Genomic DNA, 25,659 nt, shown 5'->3' with positions numbered 1-25,659 from the left:
GGTAGTGTAGATAAAGTAATTCATTTATTACTCGAGACCTTAAATGACTTGTTTTTATTCTACTTTTCCGCCTGGGAAATTTAGGTTTATTAATATAGAATTTTAGTTTAGAAATCAATATCCCCCAGAAATTTGAAGCATTACTCTCTTTTTTATTTTGGAAAGGAATTATCCTCTTTTACAGATCAGGAAAATGACTTTCCATCTGAAAGATGTATTCTCACCTATTTCACACAGCTAATATATGACATAACTAAAATTAGAATCCATTCTATATGATATCAAGCTGATAAGGGTTTAATCCCAAACAGTTTAACAGTGACCTTCAAAACAGTAAAAATACCCTCATAAAAATGAACCACATGGATGAATAAAATATTAAATTATTGAACTAAACTTTTGGGTTCTCGATATATAACCTAAATAACTATTATGTAAGAGATAGGACAAAGATTCAAAATTTGTAATAACCACTTTTTCTGCAAGAGAAATTGGCAATATGTGTACTTACTATTTTTACTCTTAAATTCTTATCTATTTATATTGAAGTTGCCATATTTTAAAATGTTGAAATATATCACATCTCTTTTGCCTTACTCACAAGACAGAAAAAAGAGAAATAAAGTCAATTAGCAAGAAATAGGCATGTATTACACCTATTGCACTCCCTATACATTTGTTTTTCACATAAATATATACTATTTTTAAGAAGTTAAGCCAAAACTACCTATTGGGTACTATACTCGCTGTCTGGGTGACAGATCGGTACCCCAAACATCAGCATAACGCAATATACCCACGTGACAAACCTGCATATATAGCCCTGTATCTAAAATAAAAGTTAAAAAAAAAAAAAAAAGCAGCAGCCAAGGTACACAGGCAAAGAAATAATCAAGTACTGCTTTAAAGTACTCATCCTCAGCTTCCTGTTCAATTTATTACAAACATGTTACGTTTCATATAAAAATTTTAGGGTTAAAAATCTGTAACTGCTGTGATGATAATGTTGATAAAGAATTAGAAGTAATAAAATACCAGAATATTTCAAAATCTGAGACATGTACAAGTAATATATAAGTAATTACTTACCTCAGACATAGGGGTTCCCCAGAAGTCATTTTGAAATAAAGTTTTTAAAGGTGTAGATGGATGCAAGTCTTTGTTATCCAGTATTGCTGAAACATCATCAAAAACAAAACCACAAAAGAGGCTGTTCCAATAGCAGGCAGTAACCACACCTACTATTAAGGTTATTTCTTTTAGGTTAATATTAGCCATCTTTTGTATAAGCGCTTCTGGACAAAAACTGGAAAAAAAATCATGAAGATAAAATAAGGAACATATTTATTCCAAGTAAGTTCAATTTTAGTAGGTGGGTAAGTAATTGCATATTAATTCTCCAGAGAAAAGCGCAGCTAAAATGCCATCCACTTCTAAGAAGCATAAGCTAATCACATTGTTGAAACTCAGCCCCATCTCTTACTGGATAAAGCCAAGTAAACTTCTCTCCTATTCCAAGGCAGAAGACTGGAGAGTTCCTCTGTAGATTATTTAAAACATACGGTCTCTGATAACAGGGACATTATGTCAGCCCCCTCTCTTACGGGATAAAGCCAAGTAACCTTCTCTCCTATTCCAAGGCAGAAGACTGGAGGTTTCCTCTGTGGATTATTTAAAACATAGGGGCTCTGATAGCAGGGAACAGGCAGCATATTGAAAATAAAGGCTAAGTAAAAAAAAGTCTGTCCATATATTTTAGGTTGAGACCGTCCATCCCTTTTCTACTGGGCACAAAATTCTGTAAAACTTTACAACACTGAAAACAAATAGGATTCTAAAAGCTTCTGGAAATAAAAAAGTTTCCAGAGTAAGGATCAGGAATCAAAAATCTTTTTTTTTTCACCCAAAATGCTGTTAGAAACAAAACAAAACAAAAAATTCCCTTCCAAAATAAAAAAGGAGTAATGCTTCAAACTTCTGAGGAATACTGATTTCTAAACTAAAATTCTATATTAATAAACCTAAGTTTTCCAGGTGGGAAAGTAGAATAAAAACCTAAGTCATTAAAGGTCTCAAAAAATTTACCTCTGATGTTCCTTTTCAAGAAACTAGGAGAAAAGGTACACTAGTAAAATGAAACAGTATATTAAGAAACAAAGATACAGAAATCAGGAAATGGGATCCAATATAAGACAGCTATATATACATGTTGTAATTTAGAAAAACCAAATGAAACAACTCAGGATATCTATCTTTGGGTAGGTAAAAATCAAGTTTTGTGTACAGGTCAGAAACCTCTCTTCCCATAAATAATCTCAGGCCACTGGCTTGGTAACATCAGTTCACTTGGGGTGACAAACTGTTGTTTGGTTAAATGTTCTAACCACAGGAAAGTTTAAAATTAATAGAAGAAAAAAGTAAATTAAACCTGTGGTTTCAATGCTTTAAAGTTATACTTGGGAACAACTTATGTATCTAATTTTTAGAGTACTTGCAATGTTTAAGAGAATCTAACATCCTGGAGACTTGATACATTAGCTGTTAAATTATTGTTAAATAAAATAATTTAAAATAAATTAAATAATTAAAAAATATATAAAAATATATAATAATATGCATAATAAACAATATTAAATTATGCATCTGATTTTTTAGAGTAACTGCAACCTTTAAGAGAATCTGACATACTGGAGACTTTGATATATTAGCTGCATAACTATAATTTTAAAATATATAATAATATGTATAATAAACATATTAAACATAATAAACATATTAAACTACTGACTATGTAGTTTCTGGATTCACAACTGTAGTTGAAAAGTATAATAATTAGCTAAATACACAAATAGTATTGGAATTTTTATAAGAACTTGGGATTTGCTGTAGTTTTAAGTTTTATTTCCTAAATTTAATCAGTTATTTAAGTACTGAGAAAGTTTTCTTTGTTAAGTTAGGCATCTGAAGTACTTAAAAATGAATACATTCAAAATAATTCAATTCTTCAATATATCTTTATATATATATATACACACACACACACAAATATATAGGTATGTTTATGGTTCTTCGGTTAGTTGTGCCTGGGGTCACTCATGTGCTTATAGTTATCCAGTGGCTTGATTAGGGCTGGATGGCTTTTAAAGGGTAGATTTCTCAGCTTTGAAAACTAGTCTCTGCTACTTTTTAACACATCCTCTAATAGGTTATCTTGGACTTCTTAAATGATGATCTCAGGACAACAGGAGGGCAAGGTTCAATGCACAAGCTCTTTATAAGGCTCTACTTAGTGCGTATTTTAAAAATTATTATTCAAGCAAGGTACATCCTGAATCAATGGGGAAGAAGTTATAAAAGGGCCAAGATGACAGAATTTTTAAGATTCCCCAAGGGAGCATAGTATGAGAGAAAGGGAGAGACAGCATGTTATGAGCTCAGTTGTGGAGTCATCTTAGGTTACTTCCAAGAGTCACCTGCAAAGTAGAGGTTGCAGGGAAGGGACAGATTTACACAAAGGCATAGACAGACGGGGACATGACTCACTGGGGGCCATTATTGCAAACATGTAACACACTATTCTTGTTAGTTGTGAGAACTTCTAATTTTTCCTAGGCACAGAAGCAGACTTACAGATGCAGTTTAAGTGGATGGGATGACTGATTTCTGTTTGCTTACAAAAATGGGGTGTTACTATATATGTGCACAAAATCCAAGTGCAATTGGAAATGTGAAAGGAAAATAAAACTTGGGATCTCAATTCATTATGTCTATAAGAAAAAATTAGGGTGAAAGCTGAGTCATGCAAGAAACTGCTCTCCTTTTGTTCTTAGCAGACAGCTACACATCAAATGTTAAATATCTCCACAGGTAGCTACTTTATGACATTCACCTTATCTCACGTAAAGTGCTGATTTACCACCCCACGTGAATACATAATATCTATTTCCCTCTCTGCTCTTTTTCTCTTGCAACACGTAGATTACCATATCTACCCTTTTTCTCTTCCAATGGATTTTTCCCCTTTAAATACTTAAGCCTTCAAAATCATCTTAGAGAAAGGAAGAGACTACAGACTGTTTCTGTGATTCAGTGTTTATTTCTTTTCGGCATGTCCCTAACCTTGGCAAAATAAACTTCTAAGTTGATTGAGACCTGTCTTAGACACTTTTTGGTTCACAAAGACTTCTCATGAGCTACATTATAGATATACAAAACTAAATACAATCCCTTCAATAAAATTGTAAATTGTATTAAGGCAAATTGTTTTGCCTTAATTTCATGGACAAGAATGAGTGTGCAGCAAGTAGACACTTGTCTTCCTTCAACATGAGGAAACTGGAAAGATTAGTAGGGAGTCAGTGTGAATTAAGCCATTAACCATGGCTTAATTTGCCATGAAGATAAGGCAAAACAAAATGTTTAGGACACGCAATGGATACAAAATGGCCATGCTTTGTTTTAGAGTTCGGAGAAGTAAGCTACTATGACTTTTCTTGGTAAGTCAGCAAAAAGGAACTAGAAGTAACATCTAAGGAATATAAATTCATTGCTACAGAGAACAAAGGTAAGCAATAATAAAAGGTGAGGCCTTCTTGTGAAGTGATTTTGGTCAGATAAAACTGTTCACAAAAGCCTAGGGCAGAAAGAAGGCAGGTCCAGACAAGTGTTCTTATAACAAGGCCACTTACAACATTGTCACATAAGTCCCATTTCTTGATGAAAACTGACAGGTGCAGAAAATCTGATGAAAAATAATAGAGTTTTGCCAATTTTCCTCAAAAATATACAGTGAGTTACTGAACTAGAACTTGAGTTAAACGTCCTGACTCACACTTAGGTACAAACAGACTACAATGCATAAAAACTTAGTTGACTTGTTCAAGCCAGAACTGACTTGTTCACTGCTGTATCCCCAGTGCCTAGTACAGGAAACAGGATAAAAAATACTGTTAGAATGAGTTAAAGAATAAAATTTAGGTAAGATTTTGCTTTTAGTTACAATTGTCACTGAGATCTAGGTTACAATCTTAGCTTCATTAATTATTACTTAACTTCTATGAACTTGTTCTCACTTCTGAAAAATTAGAATAAAATTTACCATTAGAGACCAGGCACCTTGAGTTTATGAATGTGAGCAAGAGGGTGGTGGCAGTAGGGTAGAAAAGAGTAATACAGACAAACAAAACTTGTAAGTGAATACATAAAAATAAGTTATAATGAATGAAAAAACCAGAAGAAAAGGTGTTACAGAAAACAGACTTCTATTATGAAAACAAACACGCAGTAGTCAGCATAGTGTATGACATAACATGTGCTCAGTAACTATTAAATTTCATTCCTACCATTGTCAGAGGTATTTGAATCACAACAACTCCATCTTGAATAAGGGCTGGGTAAAATAAGGGTGAGACCTACTGGGCTACATTCTCAGGATGTCTGTCAGTCATTCTAAGTCACAGGATGAGATAGGAGGTGGGCACAAGATACTGATCATAAAGACTTTGCTGATAAAACAGCATGCAGTAAAGAAGCCAGCCAAATCCCACCAAATCCAAGATGGCAAGAAAGGTGGGACGTCTGCTCGTTCTCACTGCTCATTATACACTAATTATAATGCATTAGCATCCTAAAAGACACTCCCACCAGTGCTATGACAGTTTACAGATGCCATGGCAATGTGAAAAAGTTACTCTATATGGTCTAAAGAGGGGAGGAACACTCAGATCTAGGAATGGCCTACCCTCTTCCCAGAAAACTCATGAATAACCCACCCCTTGTTTAGCATATAATCAAGAAATAACTATAACAATCCTTAGTCTACCACCTCCAATGGGGGTGTATGCACCTCCAATTCTTTCTTGGCGAGATCCAAGAGCCCTCTCCTGGGGTCCAGATCAGAACCCCTTTCCAGAAACACCATCCCATGTTAAATTATGAATTAAGAACACTGAACATGAAGAATATTTAATTCAAATTATTGAGTCAACACTTACAAAATTAAAATATAACATTTAATAAAAATAGCAAGATTGAGGAACAAGCACTTCACAAATATTGGTTTCCCAGAATGTCTGAGGAGGTGTATAGAAGTTAAGAATATGTCCTCCAGCCAGAGATCTGTGTTCAATCACACTATTTAAGTTAAAGTACTTAGCTTCTCCAAGCCTCAGTTTCTTAACTCAGATGGAAAATGAGGACAATGTAAGCACCTATTTCACTGGATTGTAAGGAAGAATAAACAAGATAATGAATAGTATTTGGCATATAATCTTTCAGAAAAGTAGTAAAATTGTCATTCCTATAAATCTAACTAATGTCTTTAAAATTCATCTCACAAAATCAGTATCTTTTTATTTTGTACTGAGCTACTTATTTTACCCAAATTGGGGGTTTAAAAAGAAACTCATTACTTATTTTCGAAAGGAAAATTTACTGTCAAGTACAGTAATTTTTTTTTAAAGCAGCGTTTAAAAAAAAAAAAAAAGACAAAGCACTGGTCCAGATAGTTGGAAATGTCATTTAGATTTAAGTCTACAGCTTCTTAGGAAAGTTAGGTAGAGATGTATCATACTCCAGCATGATTGTGAGCAGATGAGCAGGATGAGCAAAACTTGCACGAGTAAGAGTGGTAAACACCAGAGAAGGCGCTTTCATGGAAGGGCACCCTAGGTAACCAAGCAAGTGGCAACAATACTACAGGTGAGTCCTCGGGTCCCTTCTCTCTCCACCCCCGGCAGTGGCCCGGACAAGTACTAACCTCTCCTTTCTAGAGCCTTGACTTTATACTAGCTCCACAACCATCAAGCCCCACGATCCGCGAAGGGAATGGTGCTACAGGTAAGGCGGGCGGGGTCGGGATGCCGAGACCTCTTGTCAATTCTTCGCTCGCCCCCAAACGAGGATCACGGCTGCGCGGCTCTCACTCTAACTACCAAGACAGATTCTGATACTAAACAAGGCTAAAACTTTTTGTTTTTTCCTTCTTACAGAAGGCACTACCCTGGACGCCGCTTGCAAACGCCTGAAGAGAAGGCAGGGTGTTCCCACTTTTTCAGAATGGGACCAGGCCCTACGGCCCCAATAGCAGAAGCTTCTCTAACCCAGGACTGCTCCCCTCAACTCCTCCCAATATGCTGACCGACAGCTCGACCTCACCTGGGAGCGGTTCCTCTAGGGGATGGCTTAGGAAAACCTCAGGAAGAGCGGCCCAGCGAGTGACGCCACTGAAACCACAGTCATGGTCTACCTCGTTCAGGCCACCAGTTCGTAGGCGCCTGAGCCGCTGCGCCTCCCGCCTCTCGGTCCTTCCCCGCCGCCCCAGTACCGTCGCAGTCTTACGCGTTGCATGCCGGGAGCGCCTTACCTCCTTTTCTCAGGGACTTCAGTTCCCAGCATGCAGAAGCCTCAGGCAGAACTGCACTCTGGGATTTGAAGTCCTCGTTCCACGCCTTCTCATCATCCTGAACACCGAGCTCTGGGACTCCGGCGGAGAATCTAAACGTAAAGCGTCACCCACGGTCGTGAACTGTAGGCTCTCCCTGCATCCGGGATCTTATTCTGGCCTTGGCGGAGCTGGGGATGGTGTCGCCTAGCATCCGCTGCCGCTTTGGCTTGCTCGGGACCATTTGGCTGGACCCAGAGTCCGCGTGGAACCGCGATAGGGATCTGTCAGGGCCCGCGGCGGGGTCCAGCTTGGTGGTTGCGGTAGTGAGAGACCTCCGCTGGTTGCCAGGCTTGGTCTAGGTGGGTGGATCCTTGTAAGCAGGATTAGCGAGTCACTCCACGCTCAGGTTCTTTAGCCTGAGGGCCCGTGTGCCACAGCGTAGCTACCCCGCCCCTTCCAGCCTCGGGTCGGTAATACTGCCTTGCTTCGGTTCCAGTTTCCGCCGCACAACTTCACTCATTCCAATTGTTAATTTCTGCGTTTTTTTTCAGCCCCAATTCTGTTTCTCCAAATCAGGGATGATTGTCGGCCTTCCACAGACCCTCGCGCTTGCCAGGATTAGGGTGTTCGCGCGCATTGTGGGTAGGGGTGTGGAGGAAGGGATCCAGAAATCTTAAGTATTAACTTAGATTAGTGTTAGCAAGGAAGCCGTCACATTTTATTTAGCCGGTACACTCTGACAGTTTGTGCCGACTGCTATTTTTGATCAAGGCTATTTTGCCCACTTGTCTGTTTTGTGGCCCAATTGTCTGCTTTGCTAACATCAGAAAGTTATAATGAAATAATCTGCAAAAAAGTAAGGTGCTAGAAAACCAATAATACTGTGTACCTTGAAAATGCTAATATCCACCTGTTTTGTTACAGAGGTGGAGCACAGTGAAAGAATTCAAGATGCCACCTAATATAAACTGGAAAGAAATAATGAAAGTTGACCCAGATGACCTGCCCCGTCAAGAAGAACTGGCAGATAATTTATTGATTTCCTTATCCAAGGTGCTTAATTGGTCAATAATAATAGATATATACATTAACTTATGATTAATTTATTAATAAAATATGAATTTATTTTTTTCAGGGACAACTATAATTGTCACAATCTGGAAGAGTTCTTATATTTTGCTTGAAGGTTATAAAATATAAAACAGTTGCTTTTCTGTTTACTTAGGTGGAAGTAAATGAGCTAAAAAGTGAAAAGCAAGAAAATGTGATACACCTTTTCAGAATTACTCAGTCACTAATGAAGGTTTGTATGTAGTAGGTTTTAACTATAGGTTTGGCTATTAGTGGAACTATAAAAATCTGTTCTTATGTAAGGTAATCTTTGTGAAAATACCTGGTAATATCTACATCACCACTAAAAAATGCAATATATTTAAATGTGAATTAAATATTTTAGTGTATAAAACATTGCTAGTTTCTACTTAAAGTTTCTAAAAGGGTGTGTAGGGGAAATAGAATGAGTATGTTGAAAAATAACATAAGGAAATATATCTTGAGGTCCAAATGACAAATGCAGACAATGACTGCTATAGGGATTTGTTAAGAGGGGAAATGATTTAAGAGATGTCAGAAGACTTCACAAAGGATCAATACTGAAGAGTAGTGTTAGATAAGTGGAAGGCAATGCAGTGGTAAGATAGTAAGGGAATTCTAGAGCTGTTGGTTACCATAAATAAATACTGAGAACAGGAAATATGTTTATTCTTTATATTTGAGGAAACAAGGTGCAGCAAGTTTGTAGCAGACTGTAGAGAAAACAAATCTTGGGTAAGTACTTTGAGATAGGTTGCTGAGGGCCTTAAAGATGTATTTTATGCTATCAGCAATTGAGAAGGCAGTAAAGGTTTTCGAAACACAATTGATAGGTACAAAAATACGCCTTTAGAAGGCAAAACTGAGTATATTATGTAGGACAAACTGAAGGAAATTGGAGCTTTGTAGACATCACATTATAGCGGAGTTTAAACCTGAAATTATGGATTAGAATAATAGCAATTGGAACAGAAAAAAAGTAGTGGAAAGACATTACAAAGGGAGATGTTGCATTACTGGATATAAGACTCGAGGACTTGAGGTAAAAGGGAGAATCAAAAATGTTTCATGCTATTAAAAATCTAGAAATTGTAGTCTTAAGTAAGAAAATTGCCTGGCATGGTGGCTCACGTCTGTAATCCCAGCACTTTGGGAGGCCAAGGCAGGAGGATTGCTTGAGCCTGGGAGTTCAAGACCAGCCTGGATAATATAGTGAGACCTTGCCTGTACGAAAAAATTTGCCGAGCATGATGGCACACCAAGCATGATGGCACGCCAAGCATGATGGCATGCACCTGTAGTCCCAGCTACTCAGGAGACTGAGATGGGAAGATTGCTTGAGCCCAGGAGGCAAGAGGTTTCAGTGAGCTGAGATTGTGCCACTGCACTCCAGCCTGGGTGACAAAGTGAGGCCCTATCTCAAAAGCAAAAAAAACAAAAACAAAACAAAACAAAAAAAAACCAAAAACTATTTATTCAGCAAATATTTACTGAACGTCTCCATGTGCCAGCCATTGCTGGCACTAAGGATCATAACAAATAAAACAGAATTTTTATTTTCAGTGCTTACATTCCAGTATAAAGGCATATTGAAATAACCTTTTTTTAATATTTAGATGAAAGCTCAAGAAGTGGAGCTGGCTTTGGAAGAAGTAGAAAAAGCTGGAGAAGAACAAGCAAAATTTGGTAAGCACCTTGGAAAAAGTTTATTATGGTATTAAATAATGAATTCCATTTGTTCATTAAACTGTAGAAAATTAAATTATATTCTATAAAATATATATATTCAGTTTATTTTTAATATATAACATTTAATAATAAATATTTCTAGACTCCTATTTTATGGATCTGCCATATAATACTTTTTGTTACCTTATAATCATGATGGACTCTTTTAAAAGAATTAATTTTGTTATTGAAATTTATTTAAAAGTTTGTTTTGTGGTAACTAATCAATTAAAACATTTTTCTTTTTTTTAAAAAAATAGAAAATCAATTAAAAACTAAAGTAATGAAACTGGAAAATGAACTGGAGGTATGTCTTTTTGTATTCCCTAGGATGTAATTGTCATTAATTTTATTTTGAATTGTTTTCAAATTTTAAAATTATTGTTGGCTGGAAAAATTATAAGGATAATCGTAATCATGGTTATTTGTTTATTCTGTATATGTTCTACATGCCTATTATGTGCCTTATATAGTACTAAGGACTGAGCATATACTTGTGAACAAAATAAGAAGTTAACTGCTGGATGGAGCTTATAGTCTTGGGAAATATACAGAAAGATTACTAGTAACTGAGGTGGAGGGTGGGTGGGGATTTGAGGAATAGTGACCAAAGGGTGTTATAGAAGTAATTTTTGACAAAGCTGAGGGCCAAAATATGAATGTATTGTTGAAGAACAAAATACATAGAGATTCCTGAGAAGGTAGGAATATAATACAAATGGATCAGCCTTTGAAAGGAGGAATACCCTTTTCCTTTGTGTTAGGAGAGGAGGATGAGTGGATGAGCGTGGGAAGAGTGGATGTGTATAGAAGCTTTTATGTTTGTAGGCATAATGCTTGGAAGTTGAGAGGTTGGTGATGACATCTTCTGTTAAAAAGAGTGGGAAATGGTGTCACATTTTAAGGAAATTAGGTAAAATTTGAAATATATTGGAGACAGGACTGGAGAGTTGGGGATCTGGAGTCAGACAGATTTGAGTTCTAGTCCTGATTCTTCTACTCGTTAACTCTCTGAACTTGGATGACCTATTGTTTTTTATTGTATATCCAGCTCCTGGGAAAATGCCAAGCACTTTCAATAAATACTAAATGAATTATGGTGTTGGATCAATTCTGTGTTAGTGTTTAGCTAGGTAGCTGCTGTAGAATAGAAGGGTAGGACAGTTGAAGATATTGGTAGGAAAGTGGTTGAAGTGATGATTATGAAGTCTTAACTGAATAGATAAGAAAATCAAGATTGGGGTTGGGTGGGCAGAAGGGTAGGGATATGGAGGGAGAAGTCGAGGGATTAGAGTGTCCTGTGAGGTCAAAGGACAGGCATAGTGGGAATAATTGAAAGAATGTTCTGGTTGGACAAGGATCTGATGTGGGTGTGGGAGTGAGAGACTATAGTGAATTCAAGAAAAAAATAGACTAGAACAAAACTTATGTGGAGATTGCTTAGTGGGCATTTGATAGACGTCTGTGGGCCACATGCTTAAATTCCCAGTGCATTTTGCGGAGTTACTGGAAAGTTGGTGGCTTGTTTCTACCATGAGTAGGTAAAGATGGAGAGCAGGATATTTTGTGAGAAAGCAGCTGAAGTTTCTATAGGATGATGGAGGAATGATAGGAATGATCACCTGAAGTTGCAGGGTGGGGTAAACCTAGAAGTACCAACACCTTCTTCTGACCCTAATGTATATGGGATCTGAAAGAATGAGCACCTTCCAATTGAAAGAGTTCCAAGGGCATTAGTATACTAAAGGATCCAAATTGCAGCTAAGCCAAGGAGATGGAAAGGAGGATTCAGTAAAGAATCTGAGGATGTGAAATATTAATTTATCTTGGAAGATAATTTTAGCACAATGGAATGCTTTTTGGAGGAGAGAAAGAGTAAGAACAATTTGGTTAAGGTAGAGGAATAACAGAACTATAAGGTGAAGAAATGAATGTGAGACACATTAGATGACCAAATGATTTGATGTTCTTGGCCATGACCTGAATTAACAAGACTGTGAGGTAAAATGGATTTAATCAGCTACGAATCTTAAGATAACCAAAACCTGAGCTGTTTAATATGGTAGCACTAGCACTAACCACTTGTAGCTATTTATATTTACATTGGTTAAAATTAAAACGAAAAATTTAGTTCTTCAGTTGCACTAGCCACACTTCAAATGCCCAAACATAGCTACATGTAGCGAGTGGCTATTGAACTGGACAGCACTGACAGCATGTCCATTATGCTAGAAAGTCCTATGGGACAGCACTGGTCTAAACAGTGCATGGTATGAGAGAAAGGGCAGGTTAAGGCACTCAGCTTCACTGACTGGGGTGGAGATTCTGATGGTTTTTACTCAGGTTCCAGATCCCTGAGGCTCAGGAACCTTTGCAGTTTAGTCTGGTTACCTGTGACCCAGTGGTTACAACAGAATGATTAACAGTCAATTCTTTGCATCTCTGGGTGGCTCAGGAAAAATTTAAGGAGTTATTAACTGTGAACTAACCTTAAGTAAGTTAAATTAAAAAAAATAAAAGGTCTTAAGCTAATATGATTTTAAATATCTGCACTGAAGTATAATGCAAATTTAAAGTCAGCATAATTATTTGCTTGTTGTTGACTCATTTGAACCTCAAAATATAATGGGATTAATTTATACTTTGGGTTTATTACTTTAAGATGGCTCAGCAGTCTGCAGGTGGACGAGATACTCGGTTTTTACGTAATGAAATTTGCCAACTTGAAAAACAATTAGAACAAAAAGATAGAGAATTGGAGGACATGGAAAAGGAGTTGGAGAAAGAGAAGAAAGTTAATGAGCAAGTAAAGCACTTTTTTTCCATGAATCTTCACTGTTCAAGTTACCTGGCTTTTTATTATTATTGGTAACAATATCAATTTTTATATTGTATGTTATATTTGAAAAATGATGTACACTTATCTCTAAGGTTTTATATCACTGTTCATTTTGTCATCACCAATTTTAAAATATAATGGAACAGGTACTTCTAGTGAATATGACTTGAAGATTAATTCTTTATATTTGGAAGTACATTTTTCTCAGGACATCAAACTTGTTACCTAAAATTAATGCTTTTGTCTGGAAGATTGGTATCAAGAAACTAATAGATTTTGATAAAGAAGTGATCTTTCTAGTGCCATCGTTTATTTTGGGTAAAAGTTATATTTGTTCGTTTCAATGTATTTATATGATTAGTAGATTCGCAAATGAATCTTTCGATATATTCAATAATGGTTAATTAAATATCTTGTTTTTAGTTGTACCTTATTTTATGTGAGATATATATATATGTATAGTTTTTGAAAAGTTGTGTTCATGTCAGCAGTTTATAAATCACATATTTAAAATAACATTTTTAATGCATAGTTTTTATTACCTCGTTATTCCTTGTTATAAACTAATAATTCTTGCACTGTTCACTTGAATTTAGTTTTAGGAAGAAAGTTTTTTGCAGATCAACTTGTATTTCCTGGAAGAAAATTTCCTATTTTACCTCAGCTTCCTATTTAATGTATTATTTATTTATTTACTTAACATTTATTTGTTTTTTATTTCACCTGAACTGTTAGTAAACTTTAGTAAAATTTGGTGCCTACATGTGGTAACTGTCCTGTCCCTTATACTGAGAAACGTTTTCCAACTTTGTGTCCTTTAGGTCATTGTTGTGTTATATTCCATTTATTTTATTTTGTCCATTGTTCTCTCAGAAATTGAGGGTCATACATTTTAAGAAAACAATGATATGCTATTTAAGAGAATGTATCATAAATTGATTTGTAAGGAAAAGTATCCCCATTCTTCATGTATCTATTTTACTCTAAAATGTTGAAGAATCATATAGAAGTTAGCTATGAAAACAATGTGGTAGAGAAAGTATGGATCGATTCCACCTAAATGTTAGGAACAAGCTCTTAGAGCGTTATCTGTTTAGCTAACTCTGCAAAACATAGCAGACCTGTGGATTTTTTAATAGTCATGAAGGATCTAACTTATAATATACACTGGTAGAATTGCTTAGGGGGATGTCTGTGGTTTTCTGGACTTTTGTTCTTCTATATAGACCTGTATCAGTTGACTTATCATTCATACCACACACCCTTAGCTAATCAGAACTACCTTGTCCATTTATATCTTAGACTATTGTCTTTTTTCATAGTCACACACAGAGAAGACTTGAATATATGGCCTGTGTTCCTTTTTGGCTGCTCAATTCCTTGAGATGAAATAGGGGTATGGGTTGCTTTGGCAATTACTTCTTTGCCGTTAACCAGTCATTCAGTTTTATTGAGTCTTTACAGCATACCAGAGACTGCTAGTTACTAGTGATATAGTGGGCAACTATGTTCTGGCTCTCAAGAATATTCATAGTCAATAATAAGCCTAACATAGTGATAATATGATACTTAGGGAGATACATAAGGTCATATTCTGGCATACTCTGGAGAGAGATACCATAATCAGCCTTGAGGTGCAGGATGTGATCTGTAAACTGAGACCTGAAGTATAGTTAGACTGGTAAGAGGAATGAGAATATATATGGTGGTTAAAAAAAGAACATTCTGGGTAGAAGATATAGCATTTGCTAAGACCTAGAGGTAGGAGATGTTATGGAGTATTTAGGAAACTACAGTTATTCATTTTGACTGAAATATAAGTGAAAATAGCTTTCATAGAGTCCTTACTATGTGCCAGGCACTTCATATGCATTAATTCATTATTGCTTATTTGTTACTTGTCATATGAGATAGTTGTCATTTCTGCCATGATACAGATGAAGAAATGGAGACACAGAAAGAGTAATTGCCCATGGTTGCACAGCTTATAAATGGTAAAGGTAGGATTTGAAAACAGTCTTACTCAAGAGTCTGTGCTATCTTGCCTTCCCAGTTTTATTTTTTATGATCCTCTGGAGAGATCAGCAAGGGCCAGTTCCTAATGAATTTGGTTCTTTTCCTGAAAGGAGCCAATGAAGAGTTTTGAGCACAGGATATCATGATCAGATCTATACTTTAAAAGTTTACTGTACTTTGTAGAGAGTGGATTGAAAAGGGCCAAGACTAGTAAGGAAACATTTGTGTTAATTCAGGGAAGTGCTAATGATGGCATTTGCCTGAGAAAGACAAGTGTGAGAGAAGTAGATGTAATTGGATGTGGTGAATGTAATTGATTGTTGGAGGAGAGGGAGGATGGAGAGTCTGCCTAATTTTGTGGGTTGGGCCACTAAATAGGTAGATAGTGCCATTCATTAAGGAGGAACACAAGAGGAATTTGGAAAGCTTGAGATTATTTCAGTTTTGTAGATGTTGAGTTTGAGGTTCTTCTGGGCATATTCAAAAAGGGTATCTGTGGATATGGAATTCACAAGAGACCCTGTACAGATGATGAGGATTTATGAATCATCAGCGTAGACATTATTGAAGCCAGAAAAGTGATTGTAAGGCATATCTCTGAGAAATGTCTAATAAAGCAATGAAATAGGAAGAGTGCTTCAAGGAAAAGCTCAAGAAAGGAGAACAGAGTGTGATGTTTGAGAAGACAAGGGAAAAAAGCATCAATAGCATTAAATGCTTTAGCATTAAGTTCTTGGCTTCTCTTCTTGTAAAAATTTCCCAATTCAGAACACAGTGGGATTATTAACTTTCAATTGATAATAATAATGATAGGCAAACTTCTAAAATTTGTATTGTACTTTGCATTTTATTATAAACTTTCTTTAAATTTTTTATTTTGAAAAATGTCATATCTTCATAAAGATTGGAAGAAACACACTGTTGGTGGTAATGTAAATTAGTTCAACCATTGTGGGAGACAGTGTGGCAATTCCTCGAAGATCTAGAAGCAGAAATACCACTTGACCCAGCAATCCCATTACTGGGTATATACCCAAAAGAATATAAATCATTTTCTTATAAAGATACATGTACACATATGTTCATTGCAGCACTATTCACAATAGCAAAGACATGGAATCAACCCAAATGCTCATCAATGATAGACTGGATAATGAAAATGTGGAACATATACATCATAGAATACTATGCAGCCATCAAAAAAGAATGAGAGGTCCAGTGTGGTGACTCATGCCTGCAGTCCCAGCACTTTGGGAGGCCGAGGCAGGCAGATCACTTGAGGTCAGGAGTTCAAGACCAGCCTGGCCAGTATGGTGAAACCCCATCTGTACAAAAACAAAACAAAACAAAACAAAACAAACAAAAATTAACTGGTCATGGTACTGTATGCCTGCAGTCCCAGCTACTTGGGAGGCTGAGGCAGGAGAATGACTTGAACCCAGAAGGCAGAGGTTGCAGTGAGCTGAGATCACATCACTGGACTCTAGCCTTAGCAACAAAACTAGAGTTTGTCTCAAGAAAAAAAAAAAAAAAAAAACCGGAACAAGATCATGTCCTTTGCAGGGACATGGGATGGAGGTGGAAGCCATTATCCTCAGCAAACTCACACAGGAACAGAAAACCAAACACTGCATGTTCTCACTTATAAGTGGGAGCTGAACAATGAGAACACATGGACACATGGTGGGGTACAACACACACTGGGACCTGTCAAGGGGTCGGGGTGGGAGAACATCAGGAAGAATAGCTAATGGATGCTGGGCTTAATATCTAGGTTATGGGTTGATCTGTGCAGCAAGCCACCATTGTACACATTTACCTATGTAACAAACCTGCACATCTTACACATGTACCCCAGAACTTAAAAGTTGATGGGAGAAAGAAAAACAGTAACCACCCACATACCCTTCATATAGATTCACCAGTTGTTAATGTTGTGCCAACTTTGCTTTATCTTTTTGTCAGTATTTTTACACACATATATATTTCTCTGTCTCTTGTTTGTTCAATCACATTTTTTGCTGAGTCGTTTAAGAGCTAATTGCAGATATGATACTTTGCACTTAAATATTTCAGCTTGTCTGTTTGAAAAAGAAAGATGTTCTCCTACAATGAACACAATATAATTGTCATGCTCAGGAAATTTAATATTGATTCAGCACCATTATGTAGTCCATAATGAGATTTCTTCTAATGGCCCAATAATATCCTTCAGTCTCCCCACCTCCAATATCCAAAGTTCCGTCAAGGATCACATACTACATTTGGTTCTTTATTATAGACTTTTTAAATATCGTTGTATACCATTGTGATTCTATCATCTCCTTGAATAAAGAGGAGAACCAGAAAAATGAAAGGTCATAAGAGGAATGAGGTTTGGAGAATAGGTGAAAAAAGGCATCATAATGTTTATAATAATGTTTGCCTGTTTGGAGAAACAAGAATCACAGATGAAGTCACTTATATGTAGATAAGAGAATGCTGTATTACTTTTTGCTATTCTATTCACTGATCATTTTTCTAAGAACTCTGTATGCATCTTGTTTAACTCTTATGTCAACATGTATGAGAAGACTGAGTTAAAGAGATGTTAAGTAACTCATTCATGCTTTACTAGAAATTGGTTGATGAGGGACATAAACCTAGGCTGGTGTGATTTTTAGATTGCTTCTTTTAACCATTGTGTTGTATTGCCTTATATTTCTAAGTAATTTATGTTCACTGAGAGCAAATAATAGTCTAGCTATGACTTAGAAAAGTGAAATAAAGATGTTGGGCAGAAAACCATTTTGTTAGGGGTTTTTTTGAAGGAGCAGATTAATTTGTTTCTGTATTCTTTGGTTAGAGTTTGTGTGTATGTTCTTTTTAATTCTTTAAAATGAAACTGTTTAATCCTTAAATCCTTAAGTTTTGAAAATTTTGGCCTATTATTTATGTGTTAGGTTGATATTAAATCCTTAATAGCTTTAACATTTTCTACTTTGTTAGAGAGGATTTAAAATTTAAGTAGATAAGCTGAATATCTGGCTTTATGTTAAATTACTGCTGATGGCCAGGCACAGTGGCTCATGTCTGAAATCCTAGCACTTTGGGAGGTTGAGGCGGATGGATCACTTGAGGCCAGGAGTTCAAGACCAGCCTGGCCAACACAGTGAAGCCCCGTCTCTACTAAAAATACAAAAATTAGCCAGTTATGGTAATGCATGCCAGTAACTCCAGCTACTCGGTAGGCTGAGGTGGGAGAATTGCTTGAACCGGGAGGCAGAGGTTGCAGTGAGCCGAGATCGCACCACTGTACTAGAACCTAGGCGACAAAGACTTTGTCTCAAAAAAAAAATTACTGCTGAATTTTATCTTCTTCTTATTTTTTTTTTTTTTACTATTTTAGTTGGCTCTTCGAAATGAGGAGGCAGAAAATGAAAACAGCAAATTAAGAAGAGAGGTAAAAAATTTTAGTAGTTGTGGTGGTTCAACAAAGGTACTTATTAAAATAAGTACCTAAGTTTACATAAATTTATATTTTAACCAGGACTGGAGTCTTCTAAGTAACTGATGTTTTCAAACTGATTTTATGGTATGACTTTGTCTTAGGGAAATAGAAAACAAAGCAAAATGTGAGGCCATTAAGTATTACATTCATCTCAGGTCTATGCGGGTAAATCTTTTTTTGTTGTTTTATAAGCCATTCTTTGCTAGTTTTCTAATTGAATAGATGACTGGATTTCTATTCTTATTTCTCTTACCCAGAATCCTTTAAAATTTTTTGTTACTTGTGGAATCTTATAAATTCTGATTATCATTTGGTTCTACTGAGCCAAATAATGTTTGTACATTGTTTATTCTGATAGAAGTTCTTAAGTTTCTAACATAATTGAAATATTATTTGTTTTGGTAGATAATTAGTATTCTTTCTTTGGTTATTCAAGATAATATGCATCATTTTCCTAAAATTTTTTTGTTTTCTTTAGTTTCTGATTATTATTTTTAATTATGTATTGCCTTTCTCATTTCTAATTACCGTTTTCCTGTCCTTTTCTGTAGAACAAACGTCTAAAGAAAAAGGTGAGGCTTTAAGTGTGGTGAAATCTTGGGAATTTAAAGATATGTTGTGAGAGCATTATTTAGAGGATATGATTTTGTTATTCTGAATAGTTTGTAATTGAATGTTGTGTTTGGTTACCTTCAGAATGAACAACTTTGTCAGGATATTATTGACTACCAGAAACAAATAGATTCACAGAAAGAAACACTTTTATCAAGAAGAGGGGAAGACAGTGACTACCGATCACAGTTGTCTAAAAAAAACTATGAGCTTGTCCAATATCTTGATGAAATTCAGGTAAAATGGCTAGAAGTCAATTCAGAGCAATGGTTCCTAAAAACTTTAATTTCATTATAATGTAAATATAATATTTAGCTCTACATGTAAATTCCCTGCTATAAATCTGTCACTAGGTACTTGTAAAATGTGAAATAAATTACATATTTGAAGTTGCAACTTTTTAGCCATTTTTATATTTGCCTGTCTTGGTCATTAAGAACAATTGAGGTCCTTATGTACTATTTTCTTGATTCAATTTGATTTAATTGGTCAATGCCAATTAGTAAAGGTCTATAAAGAATTCTCTTTTTTTCTAGAGGACACTTATGGCTGCGTTTAATTTTAATTTGGTTTAAATTTCAGTTTTTTTAAAATTACTTTTTAATTATAGTGTCTAACTTTTTTAGACTTTAACAGAAGCTAATGAGAAAATTGAAGTTCAGAATCAAGAAATGAGAAAAAATTTAGAAGAGTCTGTACAGGAAATGGAGAAGATGACTGATGAATATAATAGAATGAAAGCTATTGTACATCAGACAGATAATGTAATAGATCAGTTAAAAAAAGAAAACAATCATTATCAACTTCAAGTAAGAATTACTTTTAGAATAACTTATTTATTCAGACTTCATATTATCTCATTACTATTTATTTGACACTAGAAAGTACTTTTTCTAGGATGTGAATTTTTGTCTGTCTTTTTAATAGTGTAATATCTTGTCATGTTGGTATATTTGTCCATATGTTTCTCCAATCACCTCACAAACACTAATTTTTGCAATTTAGGATATATAAATGATACTTGAATGAATGTGTGGATAGCAGTCATTATGGGGTTTTCTATAAAAGACTCTTGAAAATCCTGTGGATCATAACATTTCATTTTATCTTAAAATAAATACATTATAAATATATTAGAAACCAATACATTGTTCAGTATTTATGTGGATTAAACTTGTTTAAAAGGTAGAATAATGTTTAAAAATAAAATTTTCTAGTAATGAAAGATAATTATGCAATTATAAGATGCAGAAACTATTAAATGTCACCTATAATTCCAGGATGACTTCAATGATAAATACACATATGTAATGTAATGTATCCGTATGTATGTGTATATAATAAGTATGAATATGTATGTGTGTGTATGTAGATATATTTATATATAATGTATATGTAAATATGCACAGGTGTAAATATATGTTACATCAGTTTGCAACAACTCTTGAAATAACTGTTGTCTTTTAGGTGCAGGAGCTTACAGATCTTCTGAAATCAAAAAATGAAGAAGATGATCCAATTATGGTAGCTGTCAATGCAAAAGTAGAAGAATGGAAGGTATTTTTTTTCAATTGACATAATAACTTTTTGTATTTTAGATTTAAATTTTAGTCTTATTTTTCTTTAAATGTCTTATACTGGTTTATAACACTTTTATTAGGGTTTTTAAACATAAGTTTATTTTATTTATTGGTTAGAAAAGCTCTAAAACTCCTTTTTGATCTCTAGCTAATTTGTTATTGAATGACCTCTTTCACATCAATGAGTTTAACTTTAAACTTTTTGATAGAAGTCTAACTCCAAAATATATTTGGCATCTAAAATATATAATTCGAAATGTAATTTAAATTTTTTTACTTAACTCATAGTTACCTTGTATACATTAGTTAACTAGTTGCAGGTTTAATTTTAGTTTTTCTAACTAAATGTCAGGTTCATCAGTGGGAATGGGAATAAGCAAAGGGATCAGAATAACTTGGGAAGCCTTTTCAAAATACACTTTTCTTCCTCACCACCACTCTCCAACCTTAACCAAATTGTCAGGCCTTACCATATTAGAAGCTGTGATTATGATGGTTGTATACTTGAAAAACATCAGAGATTATTCTGAATGAATAATTCTAATTTTAAAAACTATCACTTCTAGAGTCATTGCTTTCTAGTATGGTTCACATAAATCTTGTGGGCAGTTTGGAATTGGTTAGCATCTAGGGAGCTCAGATAACCTATATTTTAAACAAAAGCAGTAGCAATGGAAATAAGGCCTATAGAATCAGTCATGTCTCCATAAACTTTATATAAAGGGCCAGAGAGTGAATATTTTAGACCACCTGGTCTCTGCTATAACTAAACTCTGCTTATAGCATGAAAGCAGCCATTGACAATACGTAAATGAGTGAGCAAGGTGGTTTTCCGGTAAAATTTTATTTACAAAAGCAGATGGGAGGCCAGATTTGACCTGTGGGCCATAGTCTACCAACCCCTGGAAAAAACAGTTGTCTTTACCAGATTGAATGTTGGCGGGGTAAATGGTGACATGTTATATGTATTCTGTACTTTGTTTTGACTTAATACCATTTCATAATTATTTTATATCAGTACATATAGTATTGCTGTTCTTTTTAAAGGCTATGTAATTTTTCTTTTTATACAGGTGTTAATTTGATAATTTGTGAAGTTTATGAAGTTTCCAATTTTGGGGTTGTAAACTGTTTTAATGAATATCCTTATATATGTTATTTTGCAAATGTACAAGTATATCTGTGGAATAAATTGCTGCAAGTGTTGTAATTGTCATGTATGTTGCAAATACATTCTAACAGTTTGTCACTTTTTTTTTGCTTTATGGCATTTTTTGCTGTGAAATATTTCTTTTTATGCTTAGTTAAATTTATAATTTTTTAATGACTTTTGACATTTGTTATAATGAGAAAGGCTTCTGAGTATAAACTTGTTTTCTCATCTTTTCTCCTAATATCTTGTTTTGTTTTTGTTTTTGTTTTTTGAGACAGAATCTCACTCAATTGCTCAGGCTGGAGTGCAATGGTACAATCATCTCAGCTCACTGCAAATGCCACCTTCTGGGTTCAGGTGGTTCTTGTGCCTCAGCCTCCTGAGTAGCTGGGATTACAGGCATGTGCCACCATGCGCAGCTAATTTTTGTATTTTTAGTAGACATGGGGTCACACTGTGTTGGCCAGGCTGGTCTCGAACCCCTGGCCTCAAGTGATCCTCCTGCCTGGGCCTCCCAAAGTGCTGGAATTACAGGCGTGACTCTGCATGGCCTTTTTTTACATTTAAATCTTCGAAACATATAATTCATTTTGATGTAAGGAGTATAATATGGATGCAACAGAGCTACTCTGTTGTCCAAACATCATTTATTGATTATTTCATCTTTCTCCTGTTGAAATAAAATTTCATTTTTATTATATACTCCTTTTGAATTTGAATTTAATTTTGGAGTCTCTTTTATTGAATTGATTGATCTATTTCCTAGCAGTGTATACTTGTTTTAATTTGTGTATGTTTTAATATCTAAAAACGTTATTATTTTTCTGCTTTTAGACTTCTTTATGAATATTTTTAATGTGAATTATAGAACTGGCTTGTCCAGTTCTTAAAAAATATCTTGTGGATTTTTATTGGGTATGTGTTAAAGTTATAAATTGTTTTATAGATTGATTTAGGATAAACCTTTTTATGTTATTTGGTCCTTCTAGCTAAGGAACACAAGATACCTTTTCTTTCATTCATTCAAGATATTTTATGCCTCTTAGTTGCATTTTAATGCATACTTCATAAAGATCAATTGTATAAAACTTTTCACAGTTGTATGGAAGTACTTCTTGTTTATAAATGAGTTTTGAAAGGTTGAAATATTTTTAAAGATTGAATTATAAAAAAAGAAAATTCAGTATATATTTTGAAATCATTTTCTATTTGAATTTCAGGTTGTATATACAAAAGGAACAGAGATAATGCCAGTAGTTGCTCATACTTTCTCATTTCAAATAATTTTTATTTTCTGTATCATAAATCTACTAATGGTGTTTATTATTTATGATAATGAAGAATGTTTTATTAACTTTCCTTTTGCATAACAGATTCTATTGTGTTTATTTCTAGCTAATTTTGTCTTCTAAAGATGATGAAATTATTGAGTATCAGCAAATGTTACATAACCTAAGGGAGAAACTTAAGAATACTCAGCTTGATGCTGATAAAAGTAATGTTATGGCTCTACAGCAGGTAAAATCTTATCAGAATTTGGTTTATCAACCAGTTTTATTACAGTTGGAACTCTGAACAATGTCTTTTATTTATTATATCATCAGTGCCTAATGTAGCGGCTTGTACTACCAAGTGTATAATAATGTCTTTTGAAATTTCTTCTACCACCTGGTCCCAATAAAAAATTAGAATTAAGTTTAGATTCCGGATTAGACTTAGAACTAGAGTTACTGTGTTTATTTTTCTATGTTTATGTGGATAGTACACACATTGTTTTGGTTAGAAATTATTTAACAAGAAATGATTGAAAACTTTTAGAAATTTAAAAATAATTTTATACTCTTTTAAGGTTTATTTTACTGTATCTTGGTCCTAACATACCCTATACAATGTGAAATAAGCTAAAAGCATGGTTATAATTTGACTGTGCTACCTATTTTATTTTTAGTGAAAATAACCCAAATAAAAGGAATACTTTTATTATTTGTGCTGTAGTTATAGTCCACAAGTAAGAAGATGATTTGAAAAGTGTATGCTGAATAAGAACAATTACAGGGGACAATATTTTTTAATAAAGTACGAAAGGGGAAAAAGCTAAGTTGAATAAAAGAGAAAGCACAGCAAAACAGAAACATACAAAATGGTAAAAAGATGGAATTGAATGGAGGATGAGGAAAGTAACATATAAGGAAGTATAGAAGCCACAAACATTAGGGAGTTCTGGAAATCCTATTTTCCAGAGTGTTTGCCATTATATCCATCTTTCAGTATTGGAGTAACAGCAGTGTACCTATCATTGTGTATTACAGTTGAAGTGTACAAAATGGTAAAAGACATACTTGTACCCACAAGAAAATATGTTCTACAGTCTTGTTGAAAAAAATCAGATGTACTTTTTTCCTTACCTTTTTAGGTTAATATTCATGAAGGGATATATATTGTTTTAAAATATTTTATAGGGTATACAGGAACGAGACAGTCAAATTAAGATGCTCACCGAACAAGTAGAACAATATACAAAAGAAATGGAAAAGAATACTTGCATTATTGAAGATTTGAAAAATGAGCTCCAAAGAAACAAAGGTATTTTTATAAATATATAGTTATTTTATATACCATTATGTTTTTAACGTACTTTATTAAAATAAAATGTCAAGTCAATATTGAGTTTTCTCCATTTGAATTTTATATTTTCAAAAAATTGTACAAGATATTATTTATTATTATACTTATATTACTGGTGCTTACATTTGTAAATGATGGATGCATTTTCTATTATTTTTCTCCTCTGGTGAAAATTACATTAACGTTTATTACCAGGTCACTGGTATGAAAGAAATGAAAAATTGTGATACAATTATTTTTATTTAACTTTTTATAATTAACAAAGAACGGAGGATAATAAAATTTTGACCAGTGTAACAGCATTGCAGATAGTTTTCAGAGGTAATTTCACATTAATCTTACCCAAATTAATGTTTCATCATATTCTCCTTACCCTGAGCCATATTACCTTTTTTAACACATCAAATTCTATGAATATAAGTTCTTACAATATCTGTGTTGTTATATTTCCATAGCACTACATACTATAGTTATGCCAGGGCACACTAGTGCGAACTGTTCATGGGAAATTCATGGACATGTTTATTATAATTGGTGACTATATATACATATATATATATGTATACACTACATTTATACACACGCGCACGGAATCACTATTTCTTCTTCATGTCATATATATATACATATATACACATATATATACATGTCATATGTGTGTGTGTATATATATATTTATATATATGACATGAAGAAGAAATAGTGATTCCGTGCACGTATGTGTGTATAAGTGTAGTGATGTGGTGTTTGCAGGTACGGTTGTAATTTCAAAAATGAAGCAAAAGCCTTGCTGAGGAGATAATTGAACCAATACTTAAAGGAAGTAAAGGAGTGAAACATGCAGATGGCTCTAAGCAGTGGGAATAAGTTCAAAGGCAGTAAAGCAGGAGTGTACCAATCATGTCTGAGAACAACAAAGAAGTCTTTTTGGCTGGAGTAGAGTCAGCAAGTGAGGCAGTGATAAGACCAGAGAGGTAAACAGAGGCCATATCATATGGGGCCTTATAGTTCATTGTGCAGACTTGGCTTTTAAGTGAGAAGGGACACCGGGGAAAGTTTCTGAAGATAGAAATGATATAATTTGACTTAGGCTGTGTTTGCAGTAGACTGTAGGAGTGGTAAATAAGAATCAGGGAGACC

At 34.5% G+C, this 25,659-nt stretch overlaps 2 protein-coding genes across 8 annotated transcripts in view; one reads left to right on the top strand and one right to left on the bottom strand.

Annotated features, from left to right (window-relative positions):
* Positions 1 to 7,359, bottom strand: part of TMTC3 (transmembrane O-mannosyltransferase targeting cadherins 3) — a 57,672-nt gene extending 50,313 nt beyond the window's left edge. The window contains exons 1-2 of the mRNA XM_008953701.4: positions 7,156 to 7,359; positions 1,090 to 1,306 (exon numbers count right to left, since the gene is read on the bottom strand). Of these exons, the coding sequence (XP_008951949.3) occupies positions 1,090 to 1,278 (189 nt within the window). The 5' untranslated portion in view covers positions 1,279 to 1,306; positions 7,156 to 7,359. The remainder of the gene's footprint in view (positions 1 to 1,089; positions 1,307 to 7,155) is intronic.
* Positions 7,360 to 7,491: 132 nt separating this feature from the next.
* Positions 7,492 to 25,659, top strand: part of CEP290 (centrosomal protein 290) — a 92,947-nt gene continuing 74,779 nt past the window's right edge. For all 7 annotated transcript variants that reach the window (XM_063593180.1, XM_003828323.4, XM_008953703.4 and 4 more), the window contains exons 1-13: positions 7,492 to 7,743; positions 8,309 to 8,437; positions 8,610 to 8,687; positions 10,093 to 10,162; positions 10,465 to 10,511; positions 12,867 to 13,010; positions 18,448 to 18,501; positions 19,101 to 19,121; positions 19,246 to 19,398; positions 19,788 to 19,970; positions 20,629 to 20,718; positions 23,290 to 23,412; positions 24,354 to 24,477. In XM_063593180.1, the coding sequence (XP_063449250.1) occupies positions 8,336 to 8,437; positions 8,610 to 8,687; positions 10,093 to 10,162; positions 10,465 to 10,511; positions 12,867 to 13,010; positions 18,448 to 18,501; positions 19,101 to 19,121; positions 19,246 to 19,398; positions 19,788 to 19,970; positions 20,629 to 20,718; positions 23,290 to 23,412; positions 24,354 to 24,477 (1,189 nt within the window). In that variant the 5' untranslated portion in view covers positions 7,492 to 7,743; positions 8,309 to 8,335. The remainder of the gene's footprint in view (positions 7,744 to 8,308; positions 8,438 to 8,609; positions 8,688 to 10,092; positions 10,163 to 10,464; positions 10,512 to 12,866; positions 13,011 to 18,447; positions 18,502 to 19,100; positions 19,122 to 19,245; positions 19,399 to 19,787; positions 19,971 to 20,628; positions 20,719 to 23,289; positions 23,413 to 24,353; positions 24,478 to 25,659) is intronic.

The sequence above is a fragment of the Pan paniscus genome, chromosome 10 (genome assembly GCF_029289425.2).
Source record: "Pan paniscus chromosome 10, NHGRI_mPanPan1-v2.0_pri, whole genome shotgun sequence".
Taxonomy (NCBI): Eukaryota; Metazoa; Chordata; class Mammalia; order Primates; family Hominidae; genus Pan; species Pan paniscus.
This window is presented reverse-complemented; position numbering and strand designations above follow the sequence as displayed.